Source organism: Homarus americanus, unplaced genomic scaffold, assembly GCF_018991925.1.
Source record: "Homarus americanus isolate GMGI-L3 unplaced genomic scaffold, GMGI_Hamer_2.0 scaffold48406, whole genome shotgun sequence".
NCBI classification, from domain to species: domain Eukaryota; kingdom Metazoa; phylum Arthropoda; class Malacostraca; order Decapoda; family Nephropidae; genus Homarus; species Homarus americanus.
In genome coordinates this window covers 4,993,188-5,009,188 of record NW_024753828.1, presented here as the reverse complement: position 1 = coordinate 5,009,188, position 16,001 = coordinate 4,993,188, and the positions used below count along the sequence as shown (strand labels likewise).

General features: G+C 44.0%; 1 protein-coding gene across 1 annotated transcript in view; it reads right to left on the bottom strand.

The window, feature by feature from the left end:
* LOC121855503 overlaps nt 1-16,001 on the bottom strand; it is a 257,960-nt gene that overhangs the window by 220,814 nt on the left and 21,145 nt on the right. Inside the window, 1 exon segment of the mRNA XM_042350478.1 lies at nt 13,025-13,089. Within this exon segment, the coding sequence (XP_042206412.1) occupies nt 13,025-13,089 (65 nt within the window).

The window sequence follows — 16,001 nt, the reverse complement described above, 5'->3', positions numbered from 1 at the left end:
CAGAAGAGTTTAAGTGGCAGTGGGTGGGGAAACTTTCAATGTCATCAGCAAGCAGCTCTTGCCCTGCAGTCTCAAGACATATTTTGTCTGTGTGTGTGTGTGTGTGTGTGTGTGTGTGTGTGTGTGTGTGTGTGTGTGTGTGTGCGTCTTTCTGTCAGTGTACACCACCCAGAAAACAGGCAATAATATTTACGTGCTCACATTAATTACGTTTGTGGACGACCTGTGACCCTCATATCATTACAGCTAATTGAGGTAATTTTCCCTCCTTGATGCCCCCAGCTACCCCAAACCTTCCCCCAGATAATACCCAAAGTCCTTGCCCCAGGTGGTACCCGCAGGTAACGCCCCTGAAGAGTGATCGAGCGAGACAGGTGAGTGTTACAGGTAAGTGTTACAGGTGAGTGACAGGTATAATGTGTTGTTTGTGGCGGCGACCTTCTGGCAGGTAATGACGGCTAATACCTACCTGTCTGTACACCTTTTATCATTTATCTATATATACAGGTAAATAGATAAGAGGTAAGAAGGGCTCATACACAATGGGGAATATAACAAGACTAACAGATGGCGTGAGTGAAGGTGAGATAAACATAATCATCACTACAGGGGGAGGAGGTGAGGGTGGGGGAAGAAGGTGGGGGTGGGGGAGGAAGGTGAAGGTGGGGGAGGGGGGCGTCCATCACTCTCCCCCTCATCATCACGGTGACCGACCCTCCCTACACCTCCCTGGCGGACCCTTGATTAGCTAGTGAGGGAGATGACGTAGTTACTGAGGGAAATGACGTAGTTACTCCTCCTACCCTCGTCTTTCACAACGACTGATTCATAATATCTAACCTAACCTAACCTAACCTAATCTTCCCTCCCTCACCAACCTTCTCTACGTTCCTGTGGTCTGGTCATGTCACCATCTACAGGTCCACCTTAAGCTATAACATAATATATATATCACTCCTGGTCACACGGTAAGATAACTTTCAGGGTTTAAGACGACATCGGTCACCTGTGTTATGTCCGAATGTTTATATATATATATATACATTATCCTCTCTCTGTATACATTATCCTCTCTCTATATACATTATCCTCTCTCTGTATACATTATCCTCTCTCTGTATACATTATCCTCTCTCTGTATACATTATCGCCTGTCTATCGGCCGTCTTGTAATCCTCTCAGAGCGGCTGGCTACAAGAACTGTCTATTTACACCAGAAAGAACTAGTTTATGGAGCTATTTTATGGAGCTATTTTTTTTGTATTTTTTCTATCTTTTACAAAGGTCGTGTAGAGGCTATGGAAGGAGTGGAAACCGGTTCTCTCCATTGGCTATAGGCTACGGGTGTGGACTATGACGTCATGTGATATTTAGGCCAATCAAAGCTCATTATTGATTCTCAGTGCGTCTCTCCCCTCCCACCACACTGTCTCTCTCTCTCTCTCTCTCTCTCTCTCTAACCTACTTCTCTCCCTCCTTCAATTATCCTCCATTCCCTCATTAACCCATTTCTCTCCCGCTTCTCCCCTCCTGCTGACCTACATACCTCTCCTCTCTTCATACCTCCCTCTCATCCACCACTCTCCCTCCCTCTCTTTAACCTATATTAAACCTCCCTCTCCCTCCCTCTCACCCTCTCCTTCCCTCCCTTTCACCCTCCATCGCTTTTGCTCTCCCTCCCTCCTTCCCACTCACTTTATCTTCCTCTTCTCTCCCTCCCTCCCACTCACTCTCAATCTTCCTCTTCTCTTCCTCCTTTCCCACTTTCATCATTCTCTCCCACTCTCCCTTGACCCCTCTCCCAGCCTTGCTTGACTGCTTCCTTCTCACGTCTCCCCCCATGGTATCCTTGGCCGGGGGGAGGAATTGAAAACGGGGGAGAGGGAAGGAGGATGAAGAGATAGAAGGGAAAGGGAAAACAGGATAAAAGAGGTAGAGGAAGATGGAAAAGATGACATGAGAGAGAGAGAGAGAGAGAGGGCGGACTCCTTGCATAACGTGCCTAATGTTAGAAGATAATTACAGCTCCCTCCCGGCACACGCAAAACACTTTCTCGTGTCGCCAGTAAACAACACTCGCTTTAATGCACCACCTGACCTATATTTCATCTTAATCATCACGCAAAGGTTCCTTAAAACGCCCGCTGAAGGTAATATAAATGCCATAATTGGAAGATAAGATTGTTGATTGCGATACACAGTATATGGTAACATCGTTCGTTATAAACCTCATTCAAAGTTGAATTTTATTCTTTATATTCGGTAATGGTAAAAACACAATTAAAGAACAATTAAACGCTGAAAGTTCAAAGATAAAACCACAAAAACAGGAACGTTATCAGTAAGATCAGTGCACTATTCAACTCCAGATTTCAGGGTTTCATTGAGTCCGTTTTCTCAAAGGTAATTTATGAAGACAACATCCTGCAAGTGTTTCCCTGATGGGTGTATCAAGAGATGCTTTAAACAGTTGTAGTAACAGGGTGGTGCAGTAGTTTGGCCGCTCGCCCGCCGGCAACAAACTGGTCGACTCGTCTGGTATGTTAAGGGTTCCGTTCTGCGGTCTGTCTGGCCTTTAAGGTTCTACTCAGCCGGAATTCCTTTATTCTACTCTAGTTTCTCCTCGTAATTCATTTTTATTATATAATTATTATCATCTGAGGATTTATTCTTGGTAAGTTAAGAAATGTGGACATAAAAGCTGAAATGCGAGTAAAAATAAGGCAACTCTGTAAGCCGAGTTTCTGGGACGCGGCTTTCACAAGTGTAGACATTTCCGTCCTGAGCAGGCGGGCGGGCGCGTCACACCTTGTTGCAAGACGACTTAACCTTGGCACCCAAACCTCAATCATCTCTTATAATACACTTGCCATCACGCCACACACACATTGATACCTAATTATCGACACGAATATCAAGATGTATTCCAGTGACAAATAATTAAACTTGCACTAAAGGGTAATGTTCCAAACTAAGATGCAAGATGACTTGAAGCTTTCTTTCCAGAGTCAAGATCATCCAGTTCAGAAATGTGAAATCATTGTTCGTCACTATTAATAATAATAATGACAATATTACTGTACATCCTCTACTGAAACATAAAATGAGTCTTGTGAAACGCTCGTTAAGGTTCACTTACACTGGTGGTGGTGACGGAAATAGTATCGTAACTTAAACTGAACGACTTGTACACCATATTGCGTTGACGGTGATAATAATAATGGCGATGAAAAGTGTTCTTACCCCTGCGACTACCACTACTATCGCCAGTAATAATAATGTCACTCTTATTAATAAAGTAATAGGAAGAAGCATCATGACTTACAAATTACCATAACAGTAAAACCTGTTAATAAACCTAATAATTCTCACCAACTCTTCCAAATGGTCATCTGAGGCGATTACATAATTATCAGAAAGTAATCAATAGAGTAGTTTAGGAGGAAGTGCAGACAAACGTTTCTATATAGTCCTTTATTTATATAACAATAAACATTCGGAAAAGCAGTAAATTAGTTTTTATTTACAAGTAATAATGCTCGAGGCACAACCCCAACATTTTTGGCCATATAAATCTTTCCGAGGCTTCTTCACTTTCACCTTCCACTCCACGAGCGGGAGAAATATACGGAGAGGATATTATATACTTAAAATATACCACCACGTTCCAATATTCTCTTACATCAGGGTTTATTTTTTCATATTCAGGGAAACTGTTCCCCCAATACTTGTATAAGCGGTTGGTCGGTGCAGCCCTGACCCAGGTTCCGTTGTGACTTGCTTTTCCCTAAGAGATTCGATCCCTTCCTTGCCTGTTCTCCTGCCCGTGGTCGTGGGAAGCAAAACAACATAGACCGGATTCCCAAACATTCGTATTTTATTTTTTTCCCCGTAAAGGAGGTCAAGAGAACGTATCCAGTTGTGATAGGCTTTCAATGCAGGTCTGACTTCCAAGTGTACCGTCATCTTTCTCTCAAAGGTCAATGACAGATCCCTTCTTTTTTTAACTTGGAGTGCATTCTCGAACAATCATTAAGTAATTTATAACTCATGTTGGCAAGATCAAGTCAGTTTAGGATGTGATAAGACTTTTGATTAGAATATCGATATAAAAGAATCCACGCAAAGAGATAACAAATTGCACTGAGAACCTACAGTAAATTGATGAACTGATCTCACAGGAAAGACATTATCCGATAGTTGTACTTATGATTTCAGTTCCATACTAACAGGGGAAAAACTTTCTCCTAATGCCCGATGGAAACTGATGAAAGTGATACCGTCAAGATGCTGCAATGGAGTAGAGAGGGAGGCGGCCGTAAAACAAAAGAGGATCGCATAAATGATAGAGGGCGATTACAGAACAAAAGAGTATCACAAACAATGGCGAGGACTTCAGAACAAAAGAACATCGTGGGCATAATGGTAGATGCTTTAGGACAAAAGAACATTGCTCGTATGACGTCGGACTGCTAAGAGCATCGCCACACATAATGCCCTACATCTATACACATAACACCAATGCTATAATGACGGGCACCTAGAGAACCTAATCAAATCATAACACACCAAATATTATATAGGATATCTATTATCAAAACAACAACACTGACATAATGGTGGATAGCTAGAAGACGTAAAACATGAAGTCGGGCGTCTATAAAACAAAAGAACAATACTGACATAACGGCGGACGGCTACAAAACAGAAGAGCATCTCACTCGACGTCAAACGCCCATAAAACAAAAAACGTTGCATATATGAAGGCGGGCGGTCGTCGTACTCAACTGAGTGTGTCGCAGTTAAGTTTGTAATTTGGTACAATTATTTTGAATACCGTTGGTGGCCGGGTCCCGGGCGTGTTCATCAGGGCTTCATCTTACCGTTCGTCGCCTGACCTCGCCACACCATGATACTGGCAAGACGGTCCTCACATACAGACGTCATAGAAGGAGAAGGGGCTACCGTACCTGAGGCTCGATTCTCAGACATTTGCGAGACTAATATTCCTCATTACTTAATAGTTGACCTAAGTGATTCTAATCCACAAAAACAACATACAATATTTAAAATTACACTGAAAGTCTATCTTAACTAAGTACGTTTACTTAACACCAACAAGCCTAACAGAATATTTTACTAAGATTCCGTGCGTTAGTTTTGTCTGATATAAAGTGAACACATCTAGATAAAGTAATCTGGGCAAACACTAAAATTATCTTCGAATTATATTTTTGCTTTACCTCAAGTCAACCAGTAAATGTGCACTGTTAATCTTCAGTAGTGAGACATGTTCATCGAGCTGTCCAGTCACTCAGCGACTCGCAACATTTCCCAGCCAAGCCAAGGAACCAGCGGCGTCACGTACCACAGACAGATGGAGGAAGGATAATAATGAAGAGAATCGTGTACTTCAAAACAAGACTAATCAGCGGCTTGGGGCGAGGGACCACCAAAAATATGGCGACATTTTATAAGCCTTCGTTCAGCACAGGATAAACACCAACATGCAAATAGCGGAGATAAAAAAATAATACGCGTGTGTCTGCAGCGTCCACCCCATTATCGCCCTCAACACTCTCAATTCCCTCCTTGTTGTGCTTATTCGCCCGTGAAGTTGGCGAGGAAGATGCACCTAAAGTGATGTTTATCGTGTGTGGCAGAACTATTATCGTACACAAGTAGGTACTGTTACTGGCACTCGTAGACGTTAATGTATATTGTTATCGGCACTCGTAAATGTTTAAATGTATTGTTATCGGCACTCGTAACCGTTTAAATGTATTGGTATTGGGACTTATAAACGCTGAAATATTAATAAAAGAAAATGAAGGAAGTATCGTACACGAGAGAATATTGTTATATCTAAATATTTCCATAAAACATATTAACCTGGAAGCCGTATTGTTGTACCTCGATACATACATACACACCAGACACAAATATAACAACGCTTATAAGAAAAAATGACAACGAAAAAACAAAAAATACTGTACACGTGAAAATCGCAGAAAGAGTCGGTGAAAATAATATTCTCAAGACAAAAATACGACCGTACGTGAGGGATTATTTTTGTACGTGAGAAAAACTGTCCTGCGGTGAAAATTACTGCAAGAAGAACTACACCTCCACCAACACACACACACACACACATCCGTACGTTATAATACATACATACACACATACATACATACATACATACATGTACATACATACATACATAGACAACCATTAATTCGAGGAGTGGAAGAAATTATCCCACAATTTTTAACGCTACGATGATCCGGGTAAATATCACGTGAGCACCCAGGAGACGCTACACTCACGCTACACCACGCTAGACGGAGCTAGACAAGTAACGGAGCTATACAACGCTGGACGGAGCTATACAACGCTAGACGGAGCTAGACAACGCTAGACGGAGCTATACAACGCTAGACGGAGCTATACAACGCTGAGCGGGCTAGACAACGCTAGACGGAGCTATACAACGCTATACAACGCTGAACGGAGCTATACAACGCTATACAACGCTGGAGCGGGCTATACAATGCTAGACGGAACTATACAATGCTAGACGGAGCTATACAATGCTAGACGGAGCTATACAACGCTAGCGGAACTATACAATGCTAGACGGAGCTATACAATGCTAGACGGAGCTATACAACGCTAGCAGGTTATACAATGCTAAACTGAGCTATACAACGCTAGACGGAGCTATACAACGCTAGACAAGACGATAGACCACGTCGGTACACGACGCACTGTTCGGTATTACAAGACTACGCTACAAGATGCCATGTTACGACACGCTGTACGACGCGGCACGACTGTATACGGCAGACCACCCTACAAGACGCTACACGAAGCTTAGTCATCCATACACGTCACCCTCTCCCTCCCACACGCTGAACAACGCTTTACCTTTATACCCACACACCCCACCCCCACACCCACCCACACACTACACGCCATCACACCATCATTTGTACCACTACCTTGTTTAACACCACATCCTTCATCTCTTATACCTGACAGCCTGCTTTCACGATAGCTGAGTCACCGACAGCCTGTTTCCCGACAGTAAGAGTCCCTAGCAGCTTGCCTTCCAAAATAGCTACTATTCCCGACAGCTTATGTTTCAATCGGAGACTCGAAGTTCATCATTTCTTGACAGCCTGAGTCGTCGATAATCTAACACCACCCCTCCAGCCTGTACAGTGTGTGGGACAACTGAGAGCATCGTGTGTACAGTGACGATGGTGGTAATGTCAACAAGGCGTGACTGTGGGCATCCTCCTGAACAAGGGTCTAACAGGCGTGTCGTTTACGAGCCTGACAACACCTCATTTAAGTTTAAAAATTCATAACTTACAAGCATAACAGTGATCAATATCCAGAAATACATACAACTTGGTGATATAACCATTACTTATATTCGGAAACACGTCAAAGAAACACTATGTTGAGTTATATCCACTGAAATCCGACACAAAAACACAACTGTCTTGACCCTGAGAAATACATAAAATAAATCAGCGCTCTAAATCCGGAATTAAAAACGAGAAACTGACAGCATTTAATGACGAGAAACTGACAGAATTTAATGACGAGAAACTGACAGCATTTAATGACGAGAAACTGACAGCATTTAATGACGAGAAACTGACAGCATTTAATGACGAGAATCTGACAGCATTTAATGACGAGAATCTGACAGCATTTAATGACGAAACTGACAGCATTTGATGACGAGAATCTGACAGCATTTAATGACGAAACTGACAGCATTTAATGACGAGAAACTGACGGCATTTAATGACGAGAATCTGACAGCATTTAATGACGAGAATCTGACAGCATTTAATGACGAGAATCTGACAGCATTTAATGACGAGAAACTGACAGCATTTAATGACGAGAAACCTGACAGCATTTAATGACGAGAAACTGACAGCATTTAATGACGAGAAACTGACAGCATTTAATGACGAGAAACTGACAGCATTTAACGACAAAAACTGACAGCATTTAATGACGAGAAACTGACAGCATTTAATGACGAGAAACTGACAGCATTTAATGACGAGAATCTGACAGCATTTAATGACGAAACTGACAGCATTTAATGACGAGAATCTGACAGCATTTAATGACGAGAATCTGACAGCATTTAATGACGATCTGACAGCATGACGAGAAACTGACAGAATTTAATGACGAGAAACTGACAGCATTTAATGACGAGAAACTGACAGCATTTAATGACGAGAAACTGACAGCCTTACCTCTGCTCGGTGAAGTAGAACGCTAGGCCCATCACACCATGACCAGGTACAATAAAAGTTTTCATCTTCCTCTGTAGCTGGTCAGTAACTACCTCGTCTGCCTTTCGCTTAAAACTTAACGTCATTTTAAGGACCACTAGCTACTGGCTGGTCTCTTTTACTATTGACTTGTTCCACCAGATATTTATGTCAGCTAAACACCGCCGCTTACTGAGTGATTCCTTTCAATTTTGGGTAAACAAGGAGTGATGAGTGACCACCATTGTTGTGGGTGCGTCGACTGTGAAAGCCAGTGATTGTTGCTCCTGTTAGCTCAGCGTCACGCCCACTACACTTAAAACGTTTGGGTGGAAAAAATCGACATTATTTCATTTTAGTCTTAAAATGGTTCAGGTTTGGCTCATTATAGAGTAAATAAATCATTATTACGTAAATATTCAAATAAGGATGAATAAAAACTAGTGCCATAACTACCGTGAATATAAGACACTACACAGTTTATAAAGAGTACTTGTATGTAATGGGAACAAAATTCTTCCCTTCATTCACTTAGTTTCTTTCTATGCTTTACATTGCTACGATCTCCATTTCGTTTTCTATAATGTTATAATCTTCGTTCACTAGGCCTTTGTTAATAAAATATAAATAAATAAACGCCGTCATTACAATTAGAATAAAGATCAAGTTAACATAGGCTTATCCTAGTCATTATATCAAGGTTAGCCATTTTTTTCGGGTTAGTTCTTGGATAAATAACTATAATTAGTCTCGGTCAGTCACCTTTAATCATTTTTTTAGTCCTCATGAGAGATAGTGAGGCGGGGTGACTGAGGGAGAAACAAGATGAAAATATGTGGGTTCGTAGCTTCGTGGGTGACGTCAGACTGGCCGGCCTGAAAAGACAGGTTCACCATCTCTCAGTCTGTAATAATAGCGGTGGATTAATAGCATACATTCTATACTAACCTAACCAAATCAAAACTAAACTTAACCTAACATAATCATGTATTTTTCAATTGGTCACAGAATTTAAACCAAAGGGGCGTAATTGGCCGCCCCCTCCCCTTCCCTTCCCACCCACCCGCCCACCTACAGACAACTTCCTCCTTCCACACTATCCAATCCACCCACTGACCCACCACGCCCACCACCACGCCCACCAATCACCACTATGTACCCACTTCCTCTGTGTGTGTGTGTGTGTCAGTTCACATCACCGTTATCCTGACCACTAACTACTGTCCTACCGTCACCCTCTCCTGACCACCTTACCTAACTACGCCTCTCCTTAGCTAACCACACTTCAGCTTGACTAACCACGCCTCTACCTTAACTAACCATGCCTAACCCTAACTAACCACGCCTCTACCTTAACTAACCATGCCTAACCCTAACTAACCAAGCCTCTACCTTAACTAACCATGCCTAACCCTAACTAACCAAGCCTCTACCTTAACTAACCATGCCTAACCCTAACTAACCAAGCCTCTACCTTAATTACACGATATAAACACAAGGAACCACCCAACCACCCATGGAAAGTTGACTGTCTGGCGTATGGTTTAAAAGTGTGGGTGTGTGTGTGTGTGTGTGTGCGTTTCTTTATACCCCCTTGAGTACGATGTTAACCTATGGGTATGGTGAATTGACCCACTGAGTACAGTAATATAACCTCTTGAGTATGATAACTTACTGAGTACGACGCCTTAACCCTTGGAGTATGACGCCTTAACCCTTGGAGTATGACGCCTTAACCCTTAGAGTACATCGTAACCCTTAAGAGTACGACGTCAAATCCCCTGAGAGTACGACGTCTTAACCCTTAGAGTACATCGTAACCCCTAAGAGTACGACGTCAAAACCCCTGAGAGTACGACGTCTTAACCCTTAGAGTACATCGTAACCCTTAAGAGTACGACGTCAAAACCCCTCAGAGTACGACGTCTTAACCCTTAGAGTACATCGTAACCCTTAAGAGTACGACGTCATAACCCCTCAGAGTACGACGTCTTAACCCTTAGAGTACATCGTAACCCTTAAGAGTACGACGTCATAACCCCTCAGAGTACGACGTCTTAACCCTTAGAGTACATCGTAACCCCTCAGAGTACGACGTCTTAACCCTTAGAGTACATCGTAACCCTAAGTACGACGTCATAACCCCTCAGAGTACGAAGTCTTAACCCTTAGAGTACATCGTAACCCCTCAGAGTACGACGTCTTAAGGCTGTACTCTGGTGGGGAAGTCATCGTACTCATGAGTTAAACATTAAAGCTAGGATATCATTCCAACATGCGTCACAGCCATGCGTCAATTGCTAAGCGCCATCCATGCGTTGAGGTGCACAGACAGGCAGACGGTGGTCGGTCGTCTCCCCTTTCCCTCCCTCCCTCCCTCTCTTCCCCCCCCTCCCTCCTCCCTCCCCTCCCTCCCCCCTTCCCTCCGAGACCCAGCACCGGATATAGCGGTACACACCCTGACTCTCCTTTTTGTGTCATCACCTGCTATCTTCTCCTCCCTCCCTCCCTCCTCTCCCTCCTCTCCCTCCTCTCCCTCTCTCCCTCCGTCACCCACCCATTACTTCCCATCTCCCTACCTTCTTCCTCCATTACCTCTCCACCCCTTCCTGTCCCTCCACCCCCTCCCCCACCACTTCCCCTCCCAAAGCCGCACTTCCTCCCCTGACTCCTTCCTCGCCTCCACTCCTTCTCCCTCCTTTATTCCTTAACCTAACCTAACCTAACCCAACCTAACCTAAACTAACCTAACCTAACCTAACCTAACCTAACCAAACCTAAACTAATCCAACTTAAAGATAAATTTAACCTAACCCAATTGAACCTTATTTTATGCCCTAAAACACGTGGGTTCTATTAAATCGATAGATGGGTAGTAGTAGTAGTAGTAGTAGTAGTAGTAGTAGTAATGGGTAGTGGGTGTTGTTGAAACTATCTCACCCATTCACACACAACCGGTAATAGTGTCCGGTGTTTTTCCACAACATCAATATCTTTTTGTGTTTTCCTGGCAACATAAGCGAGCGTGAAGATATTTCCATTAGTGTCTGAGTGAACATTTGTCAAGTTTCTTTTACCATTTAAAATATATGTATGAATCTATCTACCTATCTATCTATCTATCTATCTATCTTTTTTTTTCTTTCTATCTATCTATCTATCTTCCATCTATCTAACAGGTATAATACTAATAATCTAATGATCTTGAGCTTACCACTTACTGACTCGTTGAAATCCCTACACACACACACACACACACACACACACACACACACACACACACACACACACAACAAACACAACACAACCCACAAGTAGATGCCTTAAAGGTCAGCGTTCTCAACAGGTAGACGCCGTATAGGTCAGCGTTCTCAACAGGTAGACGCCTTAAGGTCAGCGTTCTCAACAGGTAGACGCCGTATAGGTCAGCGTTCTCAACAGGTAGACGCCGTATAGGTCAGCGTTCTCAACAGGTAGATGCCTTAAAGGTCAGCGTTCTCAACAGGTAGACGCCGTATAGGTCAGCGTTCTCAACAGGTAGACGCCTTAAAGGTCAGCGTTCTCAACAGGTAGACGCCGTATAGGTCAGCGTTCTCAACAGGTAGATGCCTTAAAGGTCAGCGTTCTCAACAGGTAGACGCCTTAAAGGTCAGCGTTCTCAACAGGTAGACGCCGTATAGGTCAGCGTTCTCAACAGGTAGATGCCTTAAAGGTCAGCGTTCTCAACAGGTAGACGCCGTAAAGGTGACCGGTCGAGCAGCAAGCGAGGAAGTGTTTCACCTTATTTCCACCACATCGGGGCAGCGGCTGGCGGGAGTTGTGTGGCGGTGACCCCAAAGTGACCCCAAGATGCCCTCATGGCCCCAAAGTGACCCCAAGGTGCCCTCATGGCCTCAGGGTGACTTCACGACTCCTCTCGCTGGGGTTGAGGGCATTAGTTAGAGAACAACAGTTGTTATTGTGGGTCAGATTGTTTGAAACACAATGTGGCAGAGAACTCCCAAATTGTGTGGGCAGTAATCCTATGAGCCAGAGGGGAGGGGAGGGCAGGGTTGACTCCAGCACGGCGCGCGTCAAGGAGAAATAATAATAATAAAAACCAGGAAGCCACACTCCCTTGGACACATAACCTAAGCCCGATCACATAACCAAAAACCCCTTTCACTTTCAAGCCCTAGTTTTTGTTTATCTTTGGCTATATCCCCTCTCTCTTGGGCCCTTCTAATTATATTCCTCATCTCCTGTTAGCGCCACAACCAGTTCCGTCTGCTCTAAGTACCATCCGAGAAACTATGTGAGTTGAGTTTTATAACATGGGTTTTGCTGGTGGTTAGTTCACCCTCCCACCGTTATGGATTTTGTGGCGCTGATGTCGTTTACCTGCGTCTGTTATTCAGTGTTATTATTGATGAGGTTATGATTGTTTGTTGTTATTGTAGCCTGTTCTTCTTTATCACCATCGTTATCACCATCATCACCATCGTTATCACCATCATCATTATCACCACCACCTCCATCATTATCACCATCATGTACACACCTGTCCCCAAAATATACACATAACAAACATACATACATACACACACACACATAACATACATACATACATTACATACATAACATACATACATACATACATACATACACATAACATACATACATACATATAACATACATACATCCATACACACAGGTACAATAAGCCAGGTACTTACCATTGAGATATGTGTGATGAATGCTAGCGCTATAATGAAGCCCGCACCAGGCGGCTCCAATTTCGCTGTAAAGAAGAAAAAAAGCCAATTAATACACATGATTATAGCGTAGTACAGTAGTTAATGGGGGAGGGGGGGTTGTTTAGGGTGTTGCGTAGCCGGTGGCGTGCAGCTTAGGTGTTGCAGTTTAGGTGGTTATATATACTTGACGGTTAGGGTACGTCTGTCTGCCTGTCTGAATTTCTGTCTGTCTGATTGTCTGTATGTCTGTGTCTCTAAGTCATAGGTGAGACGTCAGGTGTTCCAACATAATCCAAGTCCTATTTTAGAGACTTGGTAGGACCTCAGGGATCCTTAAACAGACATCAGGGATCCTTAAACAGACACCAGGGATCCGTAACCGTGTCAACAGGGGTCCTTATATCTTACAGGACATATATATCGTTCTGTTCCTTTCTTCTCTTAGTGGTCAGGTGTTCGCCAGGTAATGCAGCAGGTCCCAGGTACTGTAGGTTGTTTCACCAGGTCATAGAGGTAGCGAGTAGGACGCCAGCTGAGTGTCCCATATAGATTTTTTTTATCCTTCGAGATATAGGATTCTTTCGCCTGCTACAGATCACTGAGAGGCCTTCGTCAGGTCCTCAGATATTTCAGGTCAGGGATGTGGCACCAGGTCCTTCAGATTTCAGGGAAAGTTTCAAGATTCCTCACGACTTACAAGTCACAGGAATAATTCTTCAGGTCCTAGGAGGGAAAGTTTCAGGTCCCTTCACTTCTACAAGGCTCGCAGATCCAGGTGTAACAGATAGAGTCCCCTAGGTCCTTCAGGTCGACCCTAGGAACTCCTTAAAAAATGTGTGAGTGTGTGTGTGTGTGTGTGGGCGTCAAGGACTCCTGGTTCTGCTGGCCGCGTCCACACCCAACCTACCAACCCTGGCTTCGGCTACACTATAATGGCGTGGCAGGCGAACGCCTCTCACTCACTCACTCTCTCTCTCTCTCTCTCTCTCTCTCACACACACACAAAAAATCCATGAAACAAATCAACTTTACGAAGCTCTACAGATGTGACATACAGACAAACGGACAGATTGATAGACAGACAGAAACAGGAAGGTGTGTCAGGGTGGGCCCGGGGTAGTGGTAGTAGTGGTGGTTGTGGTAGTGGTGGTAGTGGTGGTATCTCAAGGTTACTCTACTACCATCACCACAACCACTGCTATTACCACACCCACCATCATCACAACCGCCACTACTACCCCCATCACAACTACCACTATTATCATCACCACAACCACTATTATTATCGCTACGACAACTACAACCACCACAATCATACCTCAAACTAACATCATCACCACTACTACCACCACCACCAGTAACCTGCTATGCTGTGCTACACTACCAGCTCTGCCCTTCGCTATGCCCGTTTTGGCACCCACGTCAACTGCATGTTTTATGTACCCTGCACTAACTGTACCCTGCACTACCTGTACCCTACACTACCTGTACCCTGCACTACCTGTACCCTGCACTACCTGTACCCTGCACTATCTATACCCTGCACTTCCTGTATCGTAAGTTACATGTACCCCCCCCGCTACCGGCACCATGGGCTAGTTGTATCCTACAATATATGTGTCATGGGTTACTTGTACCGTGAGCTGCCTGTAGCGTTAACTACTGTACCGTGAGTTGCCTGTACCGTGAACTACTGTACGGTACACTCTGTCATCACAACACCCGCCTCTAGCAGTGTCCGGGACAGCCATCAACACAACGAGAAGAAGTTGAGTTTTTGTATCAGTGGGCGTGAATCACCTGCTGCTGCTAGTGGCGCCAGTGATGGGTGGAGCGCCCACTACAGTAACTGGTTTAGTGGGTGGAGTAAGTGGGTTGATGTCCACTGTGGGTTAAGTAAGTGGAGTGGGTAAGTGGGTTGACTATCCACTGTGGGTTAAGTATGTGGAGTGAGTAAGTGGGTCGAATCCACTGTGGGTTGAGTATGTGGAGTGAGTAAGTGGGTCGAATCCACTGTGGGTTAAGAAGGTGGAATGTGTAAGTGGGTTGATATCTACTGTAGTAAGTGGAGTGGGTAAGTGGGTCGATATCCACTGTGGGTTAAGAAGGTGGAGTGAGTGAATAGGTGGACTTTCCTCTGTGGAGTAGGTATGGGTGGAGTGCCCAGAGTGGAATAACTGGTCAGTGGGTGGAGCACCTCACTGCTCCAGGTAATTAACCACCTGGTAACACACATATACAGGTAACCCGACCTTGAGGTAACACACACACACACACACACACACACACACAAACACACACACGAACCTGTGCCTATTAGTTTCTCGTAATTGGTAACACATGTGTCCCTATGTATGTTACGTCACAGAGACAGGTCGTACAAATGGTCGTCCAAGTCGTTAATATATTAAAAACTCTTGTAATTGTTAAAATGTTTAATAACTACCACAATTACAACGGCTACCACAATTACAACGACTACCACACTTACCAGGACTACCATAATTACAAGGACTACCATAATTACAAGGACTACTACAATTACAACGACTACCACAATTACAAGGACTACCACAATTACAACGACTACCACAATTACAACGACTACCACAATTACAACGACTACCACAATTACAACGACTACCACAATTACAACGACTACCACAACAAGTACCACAGTCTCAACACCCAGCTAGCATAAGATACAGGCGTGGCTCAGTGTGTACGCCCTGAGGCCTGTAATACAAGGACCTTGGTTCGAGTCCACAGTGAGTTGACGGAGAAGGAGGAGGAGAAGAAGAAGAAGGAGGAGGAGGAGAAGAAGGAGGAAGAAGAAGAAGGAGGAGGAGGAGGAGGAAGGAGGAGGAGGAGGAGGAGGAGGAGGAGGAGGAGCTTCTAGTTCAACAGGTAGCATGATCAAACACTCACCTCTTCCTTGCTGGCAAAATGGATCCAG